The 23,360-nt window shown below is 37.1% G+C and overlaps 2 protein-coding genes and 1 non-coding gene across 3 annotated transcripts; 2 read left to right on the top strand and 1 right to left on the bottom strand.

Moving 5' to 3' along the window:
* The first annotated feature begins 12,808 nt into the window (after positions 1-12,808).
* On the top strand, positions 12,809-14,402 carry LOC117615978 (strigolactone esterase RMS3). The gene is made up of 2 exons (XM_034345174.1): positions 12,809-13,498; positions 13,644-14,402. The coding sequence occupies exons 1-2, from the start codon at positions 13,125-13,127 to the stop codon at positions 14,074-14,076; spliced, it is 807 nt and encodes a 268-aa protein (XP_034201065.1). The 5' UTR covers positions 12,809-13,124; the 3' UTR covers positions 14,077-14,402.
* Positions 14,403-18,538: 4,136 nt separating this feature from the next.
* LOC117614533 (U-box domain-containing protein 4) lies at positions 18,539-20,710 on the bottom strand. Its single transcript, XM_034343377.1, has 2 exons — positions 19,412-20,710; positions 18,539-18,851 (listed from the first exon to the last, which is right to left on the bottom strand). The coding sequence occupies exons 1-2, from the start codon at positions 20,390-20,392 to the stop codon at positions 18,774-18,776; spliced, it is 1,059 nt and encodes a 352-aa protein (XP_034199268.1). The 5' UTR covers positions 20,393-20,710; the 3' UTR covers positions 18,539-18,773.
* A 1,639-nt stretch (positions 20,711-22,349) lies between these two features.
* TRNAT-AGU lies at positions 22,350-22,423 on the top strand. Its single transcript has one exon. It is a non-coding gene; the product is annotated as a tRNA-Thr (tRNA).
* Positions 22,424-23,360: the final 937 nt, after the last annotated feature.

The raw sequence follows: 23,360 nt of genomic DNA, 5'->3' as shown, positions 1-23,360 counted from the left end.
AGGAATCAAAAATGAGATTTTGCCAAAGAAAAAACGTTTCAAGAACGATTGTTTTTCAGTTGGGAGTGGTTGAGAGAGAGAGAAAGGGAGTAAAAAAACAAAAATATCGTTTGCCGCGTGAGACTGTACCGCGTCGAAGAGGGGTGATTGGTTTGAATTTTTAAATGCTGTTGATTGGTTGGTGATGGACTTGAAGCGCGTTTTCGGCATGTGGGCTTGGTTTTATTAGAATTGGAAGGCCAATAAGGTATTGACAAGTGTAAACGGCGGATAGGGCCCATTACATTTTTATTTATTTGTTATTTTATGGTGTGATCCTCCCATTTTAAAATGAGTAGGCAGCCTAAGTGAGATCTGTCTGTACAGGCCATAATGGAGGATCACGTGGGCGAGGATGGGACAAATAATCACACACACTTTCCCGAAAGTCGGAAGCATCTTACAGGAACAATTAAAAATCAAAGGATTTTTCTTTTTGACATTTTTTCTGACAAAATACAATATTGAATGAGAGGAGGTCGATCACAATAACTCAGGTATAGGAAAGCTGCTCTCAAGTTCAGCCACTTATATTTACTCATCATAATTTTTCTAACCAAGAGCAAGACTAGTAGAATAGCAGTTAAACATCATTTTCATATTAAAATCAAACTACTTGTTTAAAATCAAACCTGTTGTGCTGAAATTAACATACATTAAGATGTAGGGTCCATCGATTGAAGTGTTATAAACATTTTTCACCTTGTACACATGTAATTTATTCAAAAATATACCAAAGAAGACTATCTAAAGCCGGCAATAAGAATAAAATAGCAGCAACCAAATTGGCGGAGAAAACGCTTATATAGAAGACTGTTGCGTCGTGTGAGCGACTGAGTGGGTCCCCAATGCCTTTTTCAATTGTCGTGCTCGTGCAGGCATTCCCGTGATGTTTCCTTGCAATTTCGCGATTAATTTCAGGATAAGCCGCATTTCTCAAAAGGGGACTAAAAGCCCATGCGCCGAACAACCTTCGTTTGTATTGATTCGCAAAACCAAACCCATTTCTTGACTTGGATTGGACGGTGACTTTTATCATTTAGAAGAAAAAATAAGACCCCACCCAGGCCCAAGTTGCAGAGGGGCCTCAAATTGCTCTTTTCAGTCGAGGCCTAGAGCCCTGGTTTCAAAATTTTGAATCTACTGGCCCGCCTCCTTAATTCAAAAAAATGAGGTATTAAATATTATAGACACCTATGTGTGTATGTAAACTAGCTGAGTCAAGCCAAATATTACAGTCCTCAAGTTTGAGTGATTTAAAAATTGATCAATTTTTGGCTTGATTCGGTTTTTTCACGAGCCAATTTATAGTAATGAGTTGTCTCGTTTATGTAAGAACATCTCCAACAGTAATAGCAAATTAAAATTTTAAGTTGAAGTTTGTTGACTTACGTGGCAATTTGAAAAGCGTTGTTTGCTACTTTAATATATTGTGCCCCAGCAGACTCTTCAATTCAATTAATTAATGTAATGTTATGAAAAAGAATAAAAAATATGAAAATATGAAAATGTCTTATGTATTTATTGTTTGAAAAGGAAAAAAAAAATGCATGTTTTTAACATTTTCAAGGTAGGTTTTATTTTTTCAAAGTAAAATTAAATGTTTTGAAGAGCTAAGATCAACTTACCAACCTTAAAGAGAGAGGCATGTTTGATGACTAAGTTTGACAAGGTTGTTGGAGAGGATTTTGATGTTATGACTCACAGATTTTTGCATTCCAAAGCTGTTGAATAGGCTGTTGGAGAATCTTCAACCTCAACAAAGCTTTAATGATAAATAGTGAATAATAATAGTTAAGATATCCTTTAAAAAGGAAAAGAGGAAAAAAAGCACAATGCTCTCTCATTTGTTGTTGGATAGAATCACTTTGAAAATAATTATTTATAAGATAAGAGTCGAGCAAACCAAGTCCAACTTGGCTTGTTTGTTAATCGAGTGTAAACGAGTTGAATCTAATGCAAGTCTGTACAAATTCGAACTTTTTCTCGAACCAACTTGCAGCCCTAATGTGTTGGATTGGTATTACAAAAGTCAAATGTTTAATGGTCACATAATAGATAGAACAGTAGGTGAAACTAAGCAGACAACAAAATGGAAACCCCACAATCTTAGAATTAAGATATCCAAGAATGTGTGGACGTACATATGTTTACCAATGCACGCGTGCAGTGTAGGCCATAATCTATCACATTTCTAAATTATAGCGTTTGATAAGTTAAGATTCTTTGTCTCTTTAATCTAATCTAATTACAACCTACATGAGTCAGGAGATTTTATGTGCTTAGGGTTAGGAGATGCCGACGTCAGACTCACACACATAATGTCTTGCTCAATAGGTCACATGCGTCATCCATGATCCATCCATAGTAGAACTATGAAGTGAAAGATCCTCATTCGATCATGCAACTGCAAAGGTGAGATAGGATAACAAAAGTGAAATCACGAGTAACAAGAGTGAGTAGTAGACGTGCATGGTCCTAAAAACTTACCTACAAGTTCAACCGAGGGTTGTCTCACAAAATAGTTGTTCCCTTATTTCAAAGGATAAACGTGATATATGATAAATTATCGGTTGGTAATGTGTGCATGTGTGTGAGAAACTTCAATCCTCTTACAGTTTAAATTATCGCTTGTATTTATATATAATAATAATAAAAAAGAGTATTATATGTGATACAATTAAACATCCAAACTAACCCAAAGAACTAGTTTGATAAATGAATGAATGGCATTAGTTGTATTCTATATTAAAAGGCTTCGCTTTATTAATATAGAAGCTACCCTCAACAACAATATGGAAAAGTGCATATAACGTTACACTCTTTTTCCTGCCAATAAAACATAGAATTCTTAATCACTCTTATCTTTCACATTAGCAATGGATACCCCACAACTACCATTAGACATCCATGAAGACTTTAACAAAAGGTCCAAAAACAAATCATTTTCATTATGTTTCCACTTGTTTTATTTATTTTATTTGATTTACCATTTTTGTATAACTTAATATCACCGTACAAATCAAGTCAAAAATGTACTATCATATCTTTGTAACCATCCATAATAACGCGCCGTTAAACATATCTTGTCCTTTATGGACAAAGAAATCGCCACATAAGAACAATAGAAACAAGAAGCGAAAAGTTCAATATATAATCAGAAATGATTGCAGTCTTTCATGAGTTTAAAGATTGTTTTGCTTGGTATTATCATGAAATGTCAGGTCTTGACAGAAAACTCATTAAGCATCGGTTGCCGATTAAAGAAGGCTACTTAACACACCAACAAACTCCGTTACGTATATCCATTGAAACGTAATTAAAAGTTAAAGAAAAGTTGAGACGATTGCATAAAGCTAGATTTATCAGAATAGCCAGTATATAAATGAGAAGTGAAATATTCATATCCATGAAAGGATTACTTAGATATATATTTTTAATTAATATGTAATCTAAATTATAATAGGAGGAAAATTGGTTGATCTTACGTTGTTGCTTCCACCTTATCCAAGTACATCAAATCTAAATAATTGATGATGAGAATCGAAGATGCAAAACACAAAGTCACCTCATAGCATAGCATGGGAAACCATTGGAGTGGGAGGCAGAGTCATGTACACGCACGCGTGCTTGAGAAAAGGAAATCTGAGTGAGACTTGTTTATCCTAAAAACAAATGTTGGGTTGGGATTGAAAAGTGGAAAGCTTTGGTCCATGAACATGGACGAAAGCTAAAAAAGTTACTGGATTTATTTATGATACATGATTATGTCCAAAATCGGTTCGAGTAAATATTCTTCTAGCTAATGATACATGGATTATCCAAACCTGCCCTTTTTAGGCGACATGGCATCAATAGAAACCTAGGGTTCATTTACTTTAAATAACCCTTTTCTTCAATTATTTCTGTTCAAGAATAATTAAGCACACTATTTTTCCCTTTATGAGAGATTTGTGCATGATGGCAATATTACGGGGAACGTGGGTATTGGCTAGCCATTTGATTAGGAGATAGTGGGGAAAGGAAAGGAAAGGAAAGGAAAGGAAAGGAAAACTATTTCAACTGCAACATTATTCAATTCAATTCACATATATTATATCGATCTAGGAATCATATGAGTGGCTTTGTTTCAGAATTATTTCATGATGTTCTTGAGAAAGTCTTCTTCATAGAATGATATCATAGCCAATGCAACAAATACTTGCACATAGTCAAATGACTTAAATATGGGACCCTTTTGTACGAGTGTCGTGTGAATGTAGACGGGATGTGTACGCACAAGACTCAAGGCTGGTGGATTCTTCCCATGTGTGATATGTTTCTCGGATCATTTCTAGTGGACTATATATTTCAAGACTTAATTACACCAATGAATTCTGAAATTTTGGTCAAAACACAAATTAACCATCACAAACTCAAAATGGTCCACTTTTATTATTTGGTCGAGGTTTGATGACCTATGGAGGGTGGCTGTGGTATGGGTTTTGGGAGAGAGAGAGAGAGAGAGAGAGAGAGAGAGAGAGAGAGAGAGAGAGAGAGAGAGAGAGAGAGAGAGAGAGAGAGAGAGAGAGAGAGAGAGAGAGAGAGAGAATTTTATTTTTAATATTTTAATCAATTTAAAATTTTAAAAAATAAAAAATATGGGACTTACAGTACCACATAGACAACTAACAGAGAAATCTAATGAAAATCCTAATAACAAAATCACATTGTAATAAATTTAATAGACCAAAATATCTAATTATAAAAAATAAAAAAATAAAAATTATTATATACCGCATAATACTAAACTGTAATTAATCCTTCTAATAACATAAGAACGCCGAGGCCATAGCCATAGGTATCCCATTCTAACATAGCCTATAATATATGGATTATATAATTACATAGAATACGAGGAAGATGCTAGACAACAAAGTAAGAGAAAAGAAAGAAAGACCCCCAAAAGTAAAGTAGATAAGACGATAAGCCTTATATGAGTCATCCAACCAAATTTAAGCCATGAAACTTTGGGTGCACACGAACCACCTCTATGCAATTCTAGAAACCACACACCCTTTTTGTCTTCTGTTCTCTTTATCTAACATTTAACAACGTCCTTGTCAAGTATGAAATGGCCAGGGGACCCGACTTTGTAGCTCACACGCCTTTATGTCCAATTGATGGAATGGAAGCCTACTTTCTTAGGCTATATATGGCTAGCTAGCTAATTCATTAGCTTTGCCCAATGCCAGAGATGATGGTTCAAGAATTTATTGTTGATGGACTATACGAGGGCACAAATATAAACCTCTCAGAGAAAGAATCACACACACTATGAAGAAAGTAAACAAACACACAATAACACAAATATTTATAGAAGTTCGACAACACACAAATATTTATAGAAGTTCGACAACGTGCCTACATCCTGTTTGGTGATTCCCTTAAAAAATTTAACTAAAAAAGTAAAAACAAATAGTTGTTTGCACTGGCGGTCAATATTGCACCTCTGCTAAAAAATTATGAGTCCGTCAGTGGTTGTTTGGTTTACAACTCAAAACCCCTTAGCGCACTATTCTCTCAAACTCTAAGTCTTAACCCTCGCTCAAACCCTTTGGTGCTCTTATAAACTTCCCAATAATTCTCTCTTGAATTCTCGTGTGACTCTATCTTCTAAACTCCCCGACCTCTCTTTGGCTCGGCAAGTTTAACATAGCCCCAAAAATTATAGGGAAATAGCTCTAAATGCCACCCTTTTTATAATTTTTTCTGAAAATACCACCTCTCCCCAATTTTTTTGCAACTATCACCTATAAATATATATTTATTGTCCACTTATTGCACACATATCACGTTTCTCTGAAATTTAGTTCTCTCTCTCTCTCCCCCCATCTAGCTAACTACGCATCTTCTTACGAAGAAGAAGATCAAGAACAACTTACAAAACCCACAACTTTGCCCTAAAACCCAGTTCTTCCTCTTCCTCTCTGTTTTCTTCTCTACCCAAATCCAAACCCCAATTTCGTCTCTCTTTGAATCCCTTCTGCAACCTAAACAAACCCAAACAAAACCATCTTTTCTGAATATGACAGCATGTGTTGGCATTAGGTGGCCATTGTTTGAGCATTTTGGTCCAATTTTGGGGGGTTTTGAAGTCTGGGTTTACATGCCCTCTTCAAGAACAGCTTCTCCAGAAAATGAATTGTTGGGAATATGTAAGTTTTGATGTTAAATTGAACTAACTACGCATCTTCTCACGAAGAAGAAGATCAAGAACAACCTACAAAACCCACAGCTTTGCCCTCAAAACCCAGTTCTTCCTCTTCCTCTTTGTTTTCTTTTCTACACAAATCCAAACCCCAATTTTGTCTCTCTTCGAATCCCTTTTGCAACCTAAACAAACCCAAACAAAACCATCTTTTTTGAATATGACAGCATGTGTTGGCATTAGGTGGCCATTGTTTGAGCATTTTGGTCCAATTTTGGGGGGTTTTGAAGGCTAGGTTTACATGCCCTCTTCAAGAACAACAATCGTATTGTGATTTTATTGCAGTTGTATTGTAGTCGTATTGCGTTTGTATTGCTATGGTATTGTTGTTATATTAATATTTTTTGGTGTTTTATTGATATGTTACTATAATTTAATAGGAATATATGTTGATATCATTTTTCTTTATCTGCTTGTGATTTGAGTAGGAGTTGAGATTATTCTTGGCTGAAGTATTATTTACGATCTCTCTCTCTCTCTCTCTCTCTCTCTCTCTCTCTCTCTCTCTCTCTATGTGCTCTTTGTATTTTTCTCAACATTTATGTGCTAATTTAATGTCTGGCATTGTTTTGGAACCATAATCAGTGTCAATCTCATTGTTTCTTTAAAAGATTGCTGTGAAATTGTCACTTCATTTTCTTCTTTCCTTTGTTTTAAGATATTTTTGTTTGGAGAAAAAGAACTATGTTTTTGTAATCTAAAAGACTAGGTATCTATGTCCCACATCTTGGGACTAATTGAATGTTCTTGTTGATATTGAAAGGAAGCTGGCATCTTTGGTTGAAAAAATGAAGGTGTTACTGCTGAAGTAATTTCTACTTGATTTCAATTTGCCTATAAAACTTGTTGACTGGTGCTCAACAAGTTGGGTTTTTGTAGCTTGAGTTGGCTTATAATTTAGGTTCGTTTTTTGCATGTGAGTGTTGTAATGGATTGGATCTTCTACCTGTATGTTTGTCAAATCTCAATCATGTTTCTAAGATGAGTTGTGCAGTAGTGTTGGTTGAAAATTAATATGTTATTTATTCATTGAAAGCATATTGTTTCCCGATGGTGAGTACTTGACCAAATTATAATTTGCTGCAGTTTTGTCTTGACAATTTATGTTTCTCTCTCTTTTTCTTTTCAAATTGCACAAGGAAAAAGCCACACCCAACTCGTTTCCCTGTGAAGAACAAATTTGAGGTTAACAATTACACAATGTGTTTTAGCTGGTTTGTGCAGACACTGATGTGCAAGTCATACACTGGCATTGGAGACCATTTTGTGCATAATGTAATGTGTAGACAAGGAGTTCTTTGAGATGCCTTCTGAAGAGAAAAGCAAAGCTTCTATTATGAAAATGCTAAGCAAACTTGCAGCAAACTGTACACATCATTGATTATACTTGTTATTAGGCCCCAAGAATTAGTAAGGACATAAGATATCATGTATTCTTCTTGTGGAGCCGTATGTTTCTAATATTTGTGTAATGTACTTGATATTATTTTTGAGGTCATTATTATAATGATATGAAATTTTCATACATGGTCATTATTTTTTATGTACTATTTATTATATGTAGCAACTGAATATTGTAATAGTTCAACAATTAGAACAATATATAATATGGGAAAGAGAGTACAAAGACATCCATACGGTACTTGTTTATTGCCATTTTATTGCTTTTGCATTGGTTGTCTATTGCCGCTTTATTGCTTGTTTATTGCTTTCATATTGTTTTGTATTGCATGTCTATTGCCACTTTATAATCTACATGACATTATAATGGAGTGGAAGCAACTATGGATATCGTCAAAATTAACCATTCTTACATTATCGTCTTTTATGTTTCAAAACTGTCGTATACGTGACTGCCGTATCTTGCTCAAGATCCCAAAGTTTTCAAGTAAATTGAATTAAAATTTCATTTAATGGTATCAAAATAATTACATGGTCTCCTATACAATAATATTCAATACAAGTTTTTTATTTCACATAATCTTAAAAAATGACCAAGTATCTCAAGAATTAACAAATTGAAAACAAAAATCTCCTATTTAATTGTTGAATTTACATGAAGCATCATCCCTTTTACTCTTGCAGCTGCTCAAGCCTAGTCCCCCTTCAAAAGTCATGATCCAAAATTCACTAGCTGACTAGTCTCTCCAATCTACCAAAATATTTCATTCATTTATAGAATATAAGATAAACAAACCGAAAAACATGAAGCTCTCGAAGGCAAATATTTCATTCATTGATAGAATCTAAGATATTTAATGAGTATACTTCCATACAAAGTCATCAATTATTTTCATCAAATGCAGAATGACATGTCAACCATTGTGTTTTCACCCCACAAATTTGCTAATTTGAAGCACAATGACATCTTCTAAATATACACTCTAGCTATGTTCAACTATATGTCTGTTATGTATAAGCTTTTCATAATTTCTTGTCATTTAAAAACTTTTGTTGGTATTGAACTCAAGACACCAATGAAAACATTTTGAGGCAGTTTGAATACGTACAACAGAGCAAACTATCACAATTGAAGAATACCTTTTACCCAAGATGTGTGACATAGATACACTGCTGGCATACAAGACTTTTCAAATTTTAGACAGCCAAAGTTTAAGTGCAAAAGTAGTAAACTGACATACATAAAGTCTGGATCTTGTTGATCAGAAAACACTCACCATGAGTACCTAGTCTTTTAGATTACAAAAACAGAGTTCTTTTTCTCCAAACAAAAATATCTTAAAACAAAGGAAAGAAGAAAATGAAGTAACAATTTCACAGCAATCTTTTAAAGAAACAATGAGATTGACAATGATTATGGTTCCAAAACAATACCAAGGATTAAATTAACACATAAATGTTGAGAAAAATACGAAGAGCAGAGAGAGAGAGAGAGAGAGAGAGATCGTAAATAATACTTCAGCCAAGAATAATCTCAACTCCTACTCAAATCACAAGCAGATAAAGAAAAATGATATCAACATATATTCCTATTAAATTACAGTAACATATCAATAACACACCAAAAAAAAACAATATAACAGCAATACCATAGCAATACAAAAGCAATACGACTACAATATAACCGCAATAAAATCACAACACGATTGCAATAGCAAATCAACGATGCTCCCTCACTATGATATAATTATAAGTTCCCAATACCAAATGCAAGAATCAATCGACAAAGAACAAACACATTTGTTGTTTCAGACAAACAAAATCAATCCCAATACTTCACTTTCTACACGAAATACATACGAAATCAATCAGAATTCCAATTTATGTAATCAAATTCAATTTAACATCAAAACTTACATATTCCCAACAATTCATTTTCTGAAGAAGCTGTTCTTGAAGAGGGCATGTAAACCCAGACTTCAAAACCCCCCAAAATTGGACCAAAATGCTCAAACAATGGCCACCTAATGCCAACACATGCTGTCATATTCAGAAAAGATGGTTTTGTTTGGGTTTGTTTAGGTTGCAAAAGGGATTCGAAGAGAGACGAAATTGGGGTTTGGATTTGGGTAGAAAAGAAAACAAAGAGGAAGAGGAAGAACTGGGTTTTGAGGGCAAAGCTGTGGGTTTTGTAGGTTGTTCTTGATCTTCTTCTTCTTGAGAAGATGCGTAGTTAGTTCAATTTAACATCAAAACTTACATATTCCCAACAATTCATTTTCTGGAGAAGCTGTTCTTGAAGAGGGCATGTAAACCCAGACTTCAAAACCCCCTAAAATTGGACCAAAATGCTCAAACAATGGCCACCTAATGCCAACACATGCTGTCATATTCAGAAAAGATGGTTTTGTTTGGGTTTGTTTAGGTTACAGAAGGGATTCAAAGAGAGACGCAATTGGGGTTTGGATTTGGGTAGAGAAGAAAACAGAGAGGAAGAGGAAGAACTGGGTTTTGAGGGCAAAGTTGTGGGTTCTGTAGGTTGTTCTTAATCTTCTTTTTCGTGAGAAGATGCGTAGTTAGCTAAGAGAGAGAGAGAGAGAGAGAGAGAGAACTAAATTTCAGAAAAAAGTGATATATATGCAATAAGTTGACAACAAATATATATTTATAAGTGATAGTTGTAAAAAAATTAGAGAACAGTGGTATTTTCAGAAAAAATTATAAAAAAGGTGGTATTTAGAGCTATTTCCCAAAATTCTATTTATAACCCTAAACAAACCCCCAAAAAATAAGAAATCGTGTCAAAACCAAGCTAGAGCCAAAACACTGGCCTGCATTCCACACGATTCCTCTCTTGCTGCTTCTTTCTTGCAGCCCATTGGTTCCTTCTTCCTTCCGCATTTATGGTGAGTCAACTTCAACAAATTAGAATAATTTAAAATATTGTTTTTGTAAAATAAAAAAAAAAAAAAAATGGAGTGGGGAAAAGTCACGAGCCAGGACACAAATTAACATATGCGCATGCACGGTTCAATGGGTACATGCATGAGACTTAACTAGTGTACCCTCTAAATATACCCAAGACCATGTGTCTCCATAAGATCCACATTTTTGGCTATATTTCTATCTCTTGTAAGGGATATCGAATATCATTTGCAATTATAACCCATGATCTATCTTTTTCAAAATGAAATTCATTATGCTTATTTACAGCTGATAATGGTACCAGTATCAGTACTAGCAACAGTAGTTGTACTAGAGACGATATTGAAAAGATTTGCATGAGAGAGAGAGAGAGAGAGAGAGAGAGAGAGAGAGAGAGAGAGAGAGAGAGAGAGCAAACTTTATCAAAGATGGGAAATTTCTTGGAGGAGGGTGTGGAAAAATAATGTTGGGGAAACAAATGGAGAATGTCAATTTTGTAGCCAATGATATATCGAGTTGGATGCGGCAACGAGAAGAAGATGGACCATACATGTTTCTTTCCATGGTATATTTTCTTTTGGTTTGAAGGCTACCTCCATTGAATCAGATTCTAAATGTTAAAACCTTCATATCCATTGCTCTTGGACTCTTGTTTTGCTCATGCTCATGACGCATCATACTCATCACAACATATTTCACAATCTAATCCGTATGAGGACAGAAAAATATGCGCTAAAGCTTGCCCACGTGCGTGTGTGAGTGCGTGCGTGAGTAACTATGACCTATCATACATAGCATAAATCATATACATTAAGATATGATCATCACTCATGCATGTGCGTAGGCGACTACCATATAAATTGAAGACTAATATGAAATTAAACAGGAGCACTTGATATTTGCCTAACTTCTGACAGTTCAATTGGTAGGCCATATTTATTCTGGTCCATAATTTTGTTAATGTGTTTCATATGGTCCATATCGTTATCATTGTGAACGTACTTCCCTTCAGCTGTCATTGTGCACTTGTATCATATATACATAGCATAATCATCACATACGTACACATCCAACAGATCAATGGTACCCGAAGCACCACGTGGCACGATTAATTAAAATTCTTCCATATTAAGTATACTTTTCGAACAAGTAACCTTCCCTTCTTTTTCTTTTTTCTGTCAAAAAAGTAATCTTCCCTTCTTTTTTATCCATATATGGATTGAGATACATTGAAATCAGATTAGGGATTACAGAAGTGGGGCACACTATATTCTCTGTACTTAGCCTCCTCATCATAGATTGTGAATGCGTTGCCAATTCAACCAACTTATTATATATTTTGAGTGGTTTCTTTTGATATACATAGGTTGGGTTTTGAGAGCACCAAATGCCATCTCTATCAGAGGGATGCATGTCTCCATACAAAGCCTATAAGACATGAAATTTATGCAAACGGTGACATATTTTTTCATGTCTTTTGCTAACAGGACCACACAGGAAAATCCCAATGTGTTGTTAGGGTAGGCAGTGAAATACCAATTATGTCCAAGTCCAGCCAACAACATATCTTATATGGGACAATGAGAATTTCAGTACAGTACCCATCAAAATCTATTTTTCTCACCCCTCCTCACCTTCCTCCTAAATTTACAACCCAACAAGTCAAAGTTGTAATTGGAAGTCAACCCTGCGGAAATTCATGAGTCTAATCTAAAACTGCCAATTGGGTTAGTTTTTTGAGGGCTGTGCATGGGGAAAAGTATAATACATTATCAAGAGACAAAGCATGCCTTACTACATGATCAAGAGTCAAATCATTGATGATTAAAGCTTTATAAATTTGTTTTCTTTTCTTGTTTTTGATTTTGTCAAATTACACATATTTGTTTAAGGATACTATTTGCCTTCTCTGCTTGTAAAGAGATATTCATCTAAAACACATATACAAAAATAATTCATCTAATACACATACACACAAAAAAAATTTGCACGCATATTAGCGTCACACTGTTATTGACAAAAAGTATGAGCCACAAAACACCAAACTGAAAATTCCAATAAAAAACCTCATCTAAGAACACAACACCCGGGCCACCTCTTTGAAGGCCAAGTACTATTTGAGTGGAAAAAGATCACAATCACACAGGATAAAAGCTTTGTCCAAAACCATATGCCCCTGGACAAAACGCAAAGCAGCATCACAACACAAAACAAACCTGTCACAAACAATTCACAACCAAACCCAAAGAAAAAGGAAAAAAAAGGAAATAGCCAATCTACTTCTCCCCACACAGATACTTCCGTAGCAATATAAATACCACTCCATCCACATACGAAACTCTCAAGCCACCACCACCCACTCACCATTCTCCACCTAATTCCCATTAATTTCCTCCAACCCCAAATAAAAAAATATAAAAAAAAACTGAAAATTAAAATTAGAAATCTCCAAAGCTAGCTAAAGAAGATCAGTAAAGAGTGAAGCCCCTACTCCGGTTAACAGTCAAAGATGGTCAGCACCAGCATAATCGACGCCCTCAACGTCCGCGTGGTCGGCTCCGGCGATAAGTTCCTCGTCCTCGCCCACGGCTTCGGCACCGACCAGTCCGCCTGGCAGCGCATTCTCCCTTACCTGACGCAGTCCTACCGCGTCATCGTATACGACCTCGTCTGCGCCGGCAGCGTCAACCCGGACTACTTTGACTTCCGCCGTTACACCACCCTCGACGCCTACGTCGACGACCTCCTCGCCATTCTCGACGCCCTCTCCGTCACCCGTTGCGCCTACGTTGGCCACTCCGTCTCCGCCATGATCGGAATTCTCGCCTCCATCCGCCGACCCAACCTCTTCTCCAAGCTCGTCCTCATCGGCGCTTCTCCCAGGTAATCGGCCAACCATATAAATCGAATAAGTTAAAATTTTGCCTCAATTACGCGCGCAGTTGACACATTATTCAATTACCCACAATGCTAAATTCTCAAAATTGATTTGGTCCAAACCCAATAATCCAATTTTTCTTGTTTTTAGATTTTTGAATGATAGAGATTACCATGGCGGATTTGAGCAAGAGGAGATTGAGAAGGTGTTTTCGGCAATGGAGGCGAACTACTCGGCGTGGGTCCAAGGCTTTGCGCCGTTAGCCGTCGGAGCCGACGTTCCGGCGGCGGTCCGAGAGTTCAGCCGGACCCTTTTCAACATGCGACCCGATATCTCGCTTTTCGTATCTCGGGCCGTCTTCAACAGCGATTTGAGGGGGGTTCTGGGCCTGGTCAGAGTGCCCTGCTGCATAATCCAGACGGCGAAGGACGTGTCCGTGCCGGCTTCGGTGGCGGCTTACCTGAGGGACCACCTGGGCGGTCGGAACACCGTCGTGATGCTGGAGACGGAAGGGCACTTGCCCCATCTGAGTGCGCCGAGCCTGCTGATAAGGAAGCTCCGGCATGCCCTTGCGTCGTCGTAGGTGGGCCCCACAGTTTGTAGTAGCTAACGAAGCGGGGCCCCAGAGAGGAGAACTTGCAATAAGGATGGACATGGTGACACCTGTCCCTCAAGGTGTGGACGTTGGGCCTTTTTAGGGGCGAAACCACTTTGGACTAATATGATATCTGCGGGGAGGATAAGAATCTCCATGTGATTGTCACGTGATGAACAATTGTCATCCTTCCCTTTCTTTTTTTTTTTCTTTTGTGGTTTGGAATCTGCTTTAATTTCTGCTTGTACTTGGCTTCTTATGTGGACCTTTTTTTTCCCCTTAATTTAAAAAATATCTACTTTGTTCCGTATCCATACTATGATTATTTATCGTACATACAAGCAGATATAATTAAATAAGTTCGGAAACCAATATTGTAGGTATAAGACAGTATAATGTCCAATCACTAATAAAGTTGACCTTAAATATATAATCAATCACATTATTGGTGAGAATTTGCTCAAGCATGATCGTTATACCGCCGCATAAATAGACTTTAATATCAAATTTGTATTAAAATTGTCATATCATATCGTATTACCAATTCCAGATTGGAACTCAACTCATGACTGCTAGTCCAATGTGTATGAGTTCATATAAAACTATGTCATAAAACTCTTAAATTTGCGGATGATTTTTGTATATACCAAATTCATTAAATGTAAGCATTACTTCTGCTTTAGTTTTTGTTCTTGTTGATAGAAATATTATTTCATTCAATGAAAGAACTAAACAGATAAAATTGCATCATCTTATGAAAAAGATATTGACTACTCTAGCCAGCCCATAAAATCAAAAAAAGAAAGAGAGAACGAACAAAAATATAAGTATTTTAGGTACTATATATGCATGCAATTTCTTTCTTCATGATTTGGTGGCGGACCCATAAACTACACACACGGAGGGAGGGGAATGCACCTTATAATGGTCCAAAAAGTCAATAAGGGTTGGTTCCGTTTACAAGGTTTTTATTTTGTGTGTAGTCCCACTAGTGTTTGAGTAATGCTGCCAGCAATCCTTATTAGTGCGCGATTTGTAATTTCTTACATAAATTCATACATGTGGCAGTTGATAGTTAGATGCGACGCATAAGTCCTTCCGGCTCGATTGTGGGTATGTCTTGGCGCTGATGGTGAGGATAGCTAATCTACCCTTACACTTTAAAAAAAAAAAATTAAAAAAAATATAACTAAAAAGTCCATGGTCCAAAAACAGAAAATAACAAATAACCTTCATGGAAGAATAAACCTCAGAGAACTTGTTTAAAAATTCGATTTGTCAACAATGAAAAAAACAAAAACAAAACGCATCAGAACGAAGATCTTTCACAACTATGCAGGGACCATGGCCATGTTTGGTCTCGACGTAAGTCTGCCCATCTATGGTTTGGGTTACGCATGTCCTTTTTTATCCAAAACCCCCAAGTTATTTTACAGCCCAACTCAACAACACTGGGCTCCCTTCATCCCCACAAGCCCAGTGGACTCTCCACAGTTCTCTTTGCCTGTTAGGGTTTGCCGAAGTCCAACCAAGCTATTTATGATTTTCTTTTTGGGCAGGAAGGGAGAGTCATTCTATAGTGAGGGCCTGTGGCCCTTAGATGAGGTCCTACCTCATAATCGTTGGATCAGGCTAATCAATTTGATTCAATGATTAAGAGACAGAGCTTCACTTAAAGGTCATATATAGAGCCCTCACTATAGAATTCTTGCATGAGTCTTTAGGTGAGGTCCTATCTCCTAACCGTTGAATCAGGTTAATCAATTTAATTCGACGACTAATCAATTTGATCAAACGATTAAGAGATAGGGTCTCACCTAAGAGTCATATATAAGGCCCTCACTATAGAATTCTTATAGGAAGATGAGTGAGTTTTCACACATACTGTCAATGTGCTATAGAGGTTTGTTCAAACATAAAAACCACTAGTGTGCAAATCAATGTTTTATTCAACTGGACTAGACCTCCATATGGAAAATATATTTTTTTGCCATAATTTTAAAAAAAATTATTTTTATTTTTTGCCTGAATGAGAATCTAAAGCCCCACGAATAATAATATTTAATGAATGATTTTGACAAGCAAACGAAAGTTTGGTGTCCAATCCAAAATTGAGGAGAAGACCCAACCTGGTAGCTTATATGATTAACACCATTAAAGACTAACACAGAATGAAACTTATCCAAAAGGAATAAAAAATAGACAATAAACAGTACAAGTATGGTCAAATTTGGAGGCCAATTGGTTGCTGTCTCGTTGTCTTTACTTTCACAGAGGAAAGAGAGACGATGTCGCGCAACACTCAACAGTGAAGTCAAGAGGTAAAAGACGAAATATTGCTCGTGTTAAATGCTCCAAGGTTGTGGCCAATCAAGGCCTTTTGACATTCATTTTTTAGTATGGGTGGGTACAAGTAGTAGAAGTAGATGGTATACTTGCCCATTGTCATAGCCGCCTCCTTCCTTATGACCCAAGCAAGACCTGGTCTTGTTCTATTGAGTAAATTTTTGACCCATGTATCCACGAGCTATATATAGCTAAAGGAAAATTTCACCCAATTTTATCAAAATGTCAATTATGATGTTTTTTTTTTGGGGGTTTTTTAGTATCGATAAGGGATTTGAAATTGAAATTTGAATTATATGGGTGGTTAGGCAAAGACCGTTAAAGTGATGTGGAAGCTTCTTATCATTAGTAGCTAATTTATAAATTAATTTGAAGGGATGGTAGGTGATATGATGTTTTGGATCCATGTGTGTATTATTTCTTCCCGCTCGCTGACCATAAAAACCAATGCAAACAAATGGTGATGTTGATGGTGATAAGGGGACGCGTTGATTTCTATTTGAAACTTAAGTTTTGGATCTTCCATCTACAAATAGGCTTTCTATCATAGCAGAATTTTATGCCATCGCCTATGGTGAATTAACATAATCATCAAAGTCGACTAAAATCTAAAACATATCAAGAAAAATCAAGAAAAAAATGTCAAGGGTCAAGCCATTTGGTTCACACAGAAGGAATTCATGGAAAAATGTAATTGATATTGGTCTTGACTTTCCACTTAAAAGTAAAATGAAATTCAAGTTGTTGTACTAAAGGTTACATTTTTCCTTAACTAAATACGGGAACTTTACAACACTTGCCAAATGTCCTATTTGGGAATATTAGTTTGTCATATTTTTCTTAACCCCAAGGTGTATTCTTTTTTAATATTTAACACGTGTTTATATGCATAATTCTAATTTCATAAATGCAAAGTAAAAAATTAATTATAATTGTATCTATAGACATAAATCAAATAATAATAATACACCCTAAATTGAAGTGATGAAAAAAATATTTCCGTCTAATTGATCTGTAGTTGAAATTTCCATGGGCAAATTCAGTGGTCACTAAGCTCAGCTTTCTCCTGTTTTGAATAATTGAAGACCAAACAATATCTATTTATTTATTTAAAAATCTTAAGCCCTAACGCGGATCATGACATGATGGATGTGATGGGGACTGCAGGCCGAGTTTGAATCTCACAACCCTAAACCCCAAGAAGCTCGGCTCGATTATCTCAATTTCCAGTCCATTTGTCAAGCATAAAGTAGAAAAAAAGAAGAAGAAAAAAAAAGCTCATAAATGGCGTCTTCATATTCGAAAGAACGTGTCGAATTCATATTCGCCAACCTACACTATAGCCGTCAACAATGGGACCCAAAGAACAGAGACCCCATCCATGATGGGACTAAACGACCAACTGCTACAAATAACGGCAAAACGCACACGTGGCAAACACTTGGGTGGCATAATAATGTTCGAAAAATCAAAGGTTAATTATATAAAAACAAAAGTTGCTTGCTTACGAAACGAACACTCTCCACCTCCACTCCTCTTGTCCGAATCAGAAAAATTTATTTATAATGGGAATAATATTGTTTTGCTATTCTCAATTAATAACACAATAATACATTGCAAAATTATTTCACAAATCATTATGTTATTAGTTAAAAATAACAAAATATATTATTACGTTATTAGTTAAAAATAACAAAATATATTATTTCCATTATATGAAATTCTTTATTCCTCCCAACCCATTTGTACTGCCATCATTTTCCCGTCGTCATTCTCATGCACGCGAACCTCGTGGCGACGACTTCAAAATCAAACACACAAAAAGACATTGATTTTTTTCTCTTAAAGCAAAATCGCACTCTCAGCAGCGACCCTCCAGAGTTCAGACTGCTTTTTTTTTTTTATCTCCCACTTGGTTAATAATTATCTTCATTTTTATTTTATTCTAATATGTGGTTAGTATAGAACATACTTTTCCTTTCATTATCATTTTATTATTTTCTCACCTTAATCAGTCCCTAATTTGAATTAACAATGCTAATAATATACTAGTCCTCAAAGATAATGACGATAACACAATATTCTAAGCTTTTATACTAAGTGGTAGGCAAAGGGACACATTTCTTTTGAGTAAATAAACATAAGCTCCAAAAAGGCAAACCAAACTGAGCTCGATTTAATGCTTTTATCACAAATTTTACAAGCCGAGCCTGAAGCTCCTCCGAAACATAGATATTTACAAGTTTTCGATTTTTTTTTTTTTTTTGGTTGTGTTTTACTCTTCTCTTTCAGTGTTGGATTGTTTACGTGGCCATGAGGGGTGATGATGTGGGAGCATTTTATAATGACAAGTCTGACGCTCGTGCAGCGACGTTGCCGGATCTCGGTTGCCGTAGAAGCTCTGTCAATGTCTCCGCCTGTCCCCAAAAAAACACACAACGACAAACAAAAACAACTTCCCGTCAGACCCAATTATACGATATATAAAAAAACCAATCCACCTAAACCCCTAAAATAAATACAAATATAATGGCCGAGCGAGCACCCCACCGACTAAAATGACATTACTAGCCTTTATCTAAATGCATAATGCCATAATCGGGAGAAAACTTATGCTCCCACGTATTATGCAGAGGAGCGCCCCATTTAAAAAAAAAAATTGGAGTGGTTCCAAAAAAACTGGGCTCTTATCTTGTTCTATTTTTATTTTAGATTTTTACCCATGAGTATAAATATTTAAAAAAGAAAAAGAAAAAAGAATGGCAGCGCTACATGGCCCGAAATTATGCAAGCCGACAGACGTAGTAAAACAGAGTTTTCTTCTTCCCAACCCCACAAACAAAAGAACCCATTAATTGGAGAATATTTTCAAAAAAGCCCCACTCCACGTCATCAAGCTTGGTCCTCGACCAGTGGACCGACTTGACCAAAGAAAAAGCAAGGAAGGATTATTATTTCGCAGCCGGAAAATGCTCACCTTTTGCTTGGCGCGATTAGTGCCGGACTGTGACAAGGCCACAAGGGGAGGAATCGCTCCTTCGCGGGCCACCATATTACGGTGCACCGCACTGTTCTCGCAAATCTGAAGCAATATCGCCACCGAAATCTCCTTCTGCCTCTGCGACCCGACCTCTATAATCTCCACCAGCACCGGAATTCCTCCTTCTTCGACCAACGCCGCACGAGCTTCCGGCACCGAAACTAGAACGCTCAGGACGTACGCTGATTTGTCCACCATGTTTGACCCGAAATCCGCCATCAATTCCACCAACGGCTTCATGATTCCCGATTGGACGGCTCTGATCTTGTTCTCCTTCACGGAGCACAGCGAGTACAGAGCCGTCGAGGCGTCCTTCTTCCCGCGAAAACCTCCGCTCTCGAGAAGATTTACCAGCTGCGGAATCGCTCCTGACCGTCCAATTGCGACTTTGTTTTCTTCGATTTGCGATAGGCGGAGCAGAGCGCAAGCTGCGTTCTCTTTGGCCGTCGGCGTTCCTGTCTTGAGCGATCGTACCAAAGGCTTGATTGCTCCGGACGAAGCTATGAGCTCCTTGTTCTCGTCGCAAAGCGAAAGGTTCAGAATCGCCGTGACGCCGTACTCTTGTAGCTGGAGATCGGAACACGATAAGAGCGAAACCAACGGCTTAATCGCGCCTGCTTTGGCGATTTTGAGCCGGTTTTCGGACTTGTTCTTGGCGAGGAGCCTGATCTCCATGGCCGCCTGCTTCTGCTCCTCAATCGAACCGGCCTCGAGGTCGGCGATGAGCTGGCGAATCAGATCGTCGGAGTTGTCCGAAGTGCAAGAAATCAGAAGCCGACGGCTCTGAGACGACGCCGTTTGAAACTCTCCGGATCTGTCGCTGTTACAATCACTGAAAGCAGAGGAGTGTTCGCCGTTACTCAGATCACTGAAATTCCTTCCAAGGTAACTGAAATCCGGCGGATTTTCCATCTCCATGGCCAAAATTGTCAGCCCTCACTGCATCCAATACTCTCCCAAAACAATTCAGAATGAACGAAATTTCGGGTTTGCTTGGTCCGAAAGTGGAGATTATTCGGGTTGTGGTTCTGCTTTTGTGGCTTTGGGTTGGGCTCTTTCTGAAAAAGAAGGGGAGATGGCGAAGATATAAGAGGGCTGCGAGAGGTAACACGTGGACGAAGTCCTTGGGGCTCTCGCTGACACGTGCGCCTTAACTGGGAGGGAACCAAAAATCCCAGTCCGGGCAAGCACACGTACGAAGCGTCGCTTTAGACGCGTGCGTGGAAGGTTCGCTATTCGATAAAAGTTTCGAAGCTGGTGAACTCCTTCCGTCTCTTTTTATCACATTTATATGCTTTTTTGTTCTTACAAAAATAAATAATAAAAAAGGGTAATAAAAAGGCTTCATGCTCCATTTTTATAAAATTGTTTGTTTTCACTCTCTTTTATTTTATAATAAAAAAAAATAAAAAATAAAAAAATAAAAGTAGTGTGAGAAAATCACCATCCATAAAAAAACAAAAAGAAAACTGAAAGGTTTAATTCCGGTACCGCAAGTGATGTGCTGCTTTACGGTACGTTTGTGTGCTAGTTTTTGCCACGTAGCACATGAATAGAAGAACTTATTTGTTAATTTTGAGCTGATTGGGCTGCACATGGTTTGATCCAAAATGTGCATCTATACAGGAGAGGAAGTCAGGCCCGCCCATAGCGGGTGAGGCAATATTCATTTAATTTGGTTTTTTTAATTAAAAAAATCACAAAACGTCTTTGAGGTTCACGGATCATACACTTGAGGGGCATTTTGTGATAGAAAATTATTATTTTATCTAAATAAAAATAAATAAATACTAAGAGAAGAAAAAACAGTCTCTAAGATATTTCTCCTGGTAATGCTGGCTGTGTGATGTGGGATTTGTGTAAATATTTGTTTAAGTTAACAAAATCAGCAGTGTACACTTGGACTAAACCATAATAATTATATGAATGCTTTTGTTTATAATGTTACAATCAAGTACGTAGATGAGTGATTAGGAGAACTGAATTAGGGATTTTGAATGCGACATCTAAATTAACAATTAAAATAATTTAATTGGAAGGCACATAATCAGAGCATGTCAAGAAGTGCTGATGTAGATACAGATGGAGCAAAAATAAAAAAATAAAAACTCCAATCTCTCTCTCTTTTTTTTTTATTAATATAAAAAAAAACGATACTATTTTATTGATAGGAGGACAAATAACTAGTAAAAAAAGGGGGCTATGCTCATCTCTTTTATTCCTTCATGGGCCGTGTTGTTTTTATGCTGCGGAAAATGGTCCCGAAGGCCTTGTTTTGTTTGTTTGTTTGGTTTTCATATACTTCTTTTATGTGGCAAGAAAAAGAGAAATCAGAAATGAAAGTTTAAATGGTGGAATTATTTATACATGCTGCCTGCATTCATAAGTCTGCAAGCAGCCAGCCAACTGATACTGGTTGCCTCATTAGATTAGGATCTAAATCTAATTCTGATTGGAACATTTGTGTTTTACCCATCAAATCATCATGCTCGGGTAACCAGTTTCATAATTTTGTATAGGATTGGCACTTGGCTTGGCTGCCTGCCTGCATGATGCAACCAACTAAGCATGTTACCTAACCCATGAGAAGATTTCAAGATCATTTGATACATTAAAAAAAAAAAAAAGAATAGTTTTTGGTAAAAGCAGTTGACATTTAACAAGCTTATGATGCAGCCAAAAGAGAACAAAAATTGTTTACTCTTCTTCTTACCTCAGCCAATTGCAGTTGACTTGAGCTCTACTGTCGTATTAATCTGATTCCCGGTACAAAAATCACAGATGTGTGTGCTTAACTTGATTGTGGTTTTTAGTTTTTGGGTCGTCAATTTCCACCGATGGCTAAATTAGTTAGATTACACATTTTTAAACATGTGCTTTCATAGCTCAGTTGGTTAGAGCACCCGTTTAGTAAGCGGGAGGTCTTAAGTTCAACTCTCAAGGAAAGCAAATTGTTTCATATTTTCTATTTTTTACTTCTGCTACACTTTGTTAGATTGTACCATTATATAATAATTGAACGAGAAAATTAACAATAGTGCTTTCATAGCTCAGTTGGTCCTATCGAATTGAAAGCGAACTTAGGCCTTTTTGGTCCCATCGAATCTTCCTTTTTCTGTATAACCTAATACCACCTACTCAGAGTTGAAAGAAAGTAGCTAAATCGCCTGTATAACAGATCTACGAATAGCCAACGCCTCTAATGGCTTCACACCAAGTCTTCACTGACATAATATGCATGCTTAAGTAGGGTCAGGCAGAACCGCTGTTGCCCGATGGGAACTTCCCCCAATTGGTAGAGAAGCTTGTCCCATCCCAAGCCCAATGTGATCTAAGTAAGACCCCTCGACAGGAGCAGCAGCTAGTCAGCATCTGGGTCGATCGATAGAACAACCCTCGTAAAGCTCCCCTTGCCCTTCAGGTTCCCTAAGTCATTAGGCACCCAACGTCGCCAAATAAATTAGCCTCTCCTTCTTCCTCAATAGGTGCCTTAGTTTAGTCTTTGGTTGGTGTGCGCAGGGTGCCGCGGTTTGTGGGCTTGAAGGACTTTTAGCGCCTTGACAAGTGGTATCAGAGCCAATAGCGTTGAATCTTGAGAATGAGAATGTAGGGATTGTTGTCTTTGGATCGCGCTTGGAGTATAAATGAAAGGAGTGGAACAAAGTGTCGCTTCGGGAAAAATATATCTTACTGGTAAGCTCCGTCATTGGCTTTCACTGGGCTTTTCCTTGTTATATGCCAATTGATGTCGCATTGCCAACAACCCTTGCTTTGCCCCTTTTTTTTCGTAAGCGGGGACAGGATTCGAACCTGCAGTCTTCAGGTCATGTCCACAAAGTACAAAAGGTAAGACCTAATAAGAGAAATGACTTAGGTTTGTTTCTCT

Source organism: Prunus dulcis, chromosome 1, assembly GCF_902201215.1.
Source record: "Prunus dulcis chromosome 1, ALMONDv2, whole genome shotgun sequence".
In the NCBI taxonomy this organism is placed as follows: Eukaryota; Viridiplantae; Streptophyta; class Magnoliopsida; order Rosales; family Rosaceae; genus Prunus; species Prunus dulcis.
The sequence above is the reverse complement of the archived record's forward strand: the minus strand, read 5'-3'. Positions and strand labels throughout refer to the sequence as shown.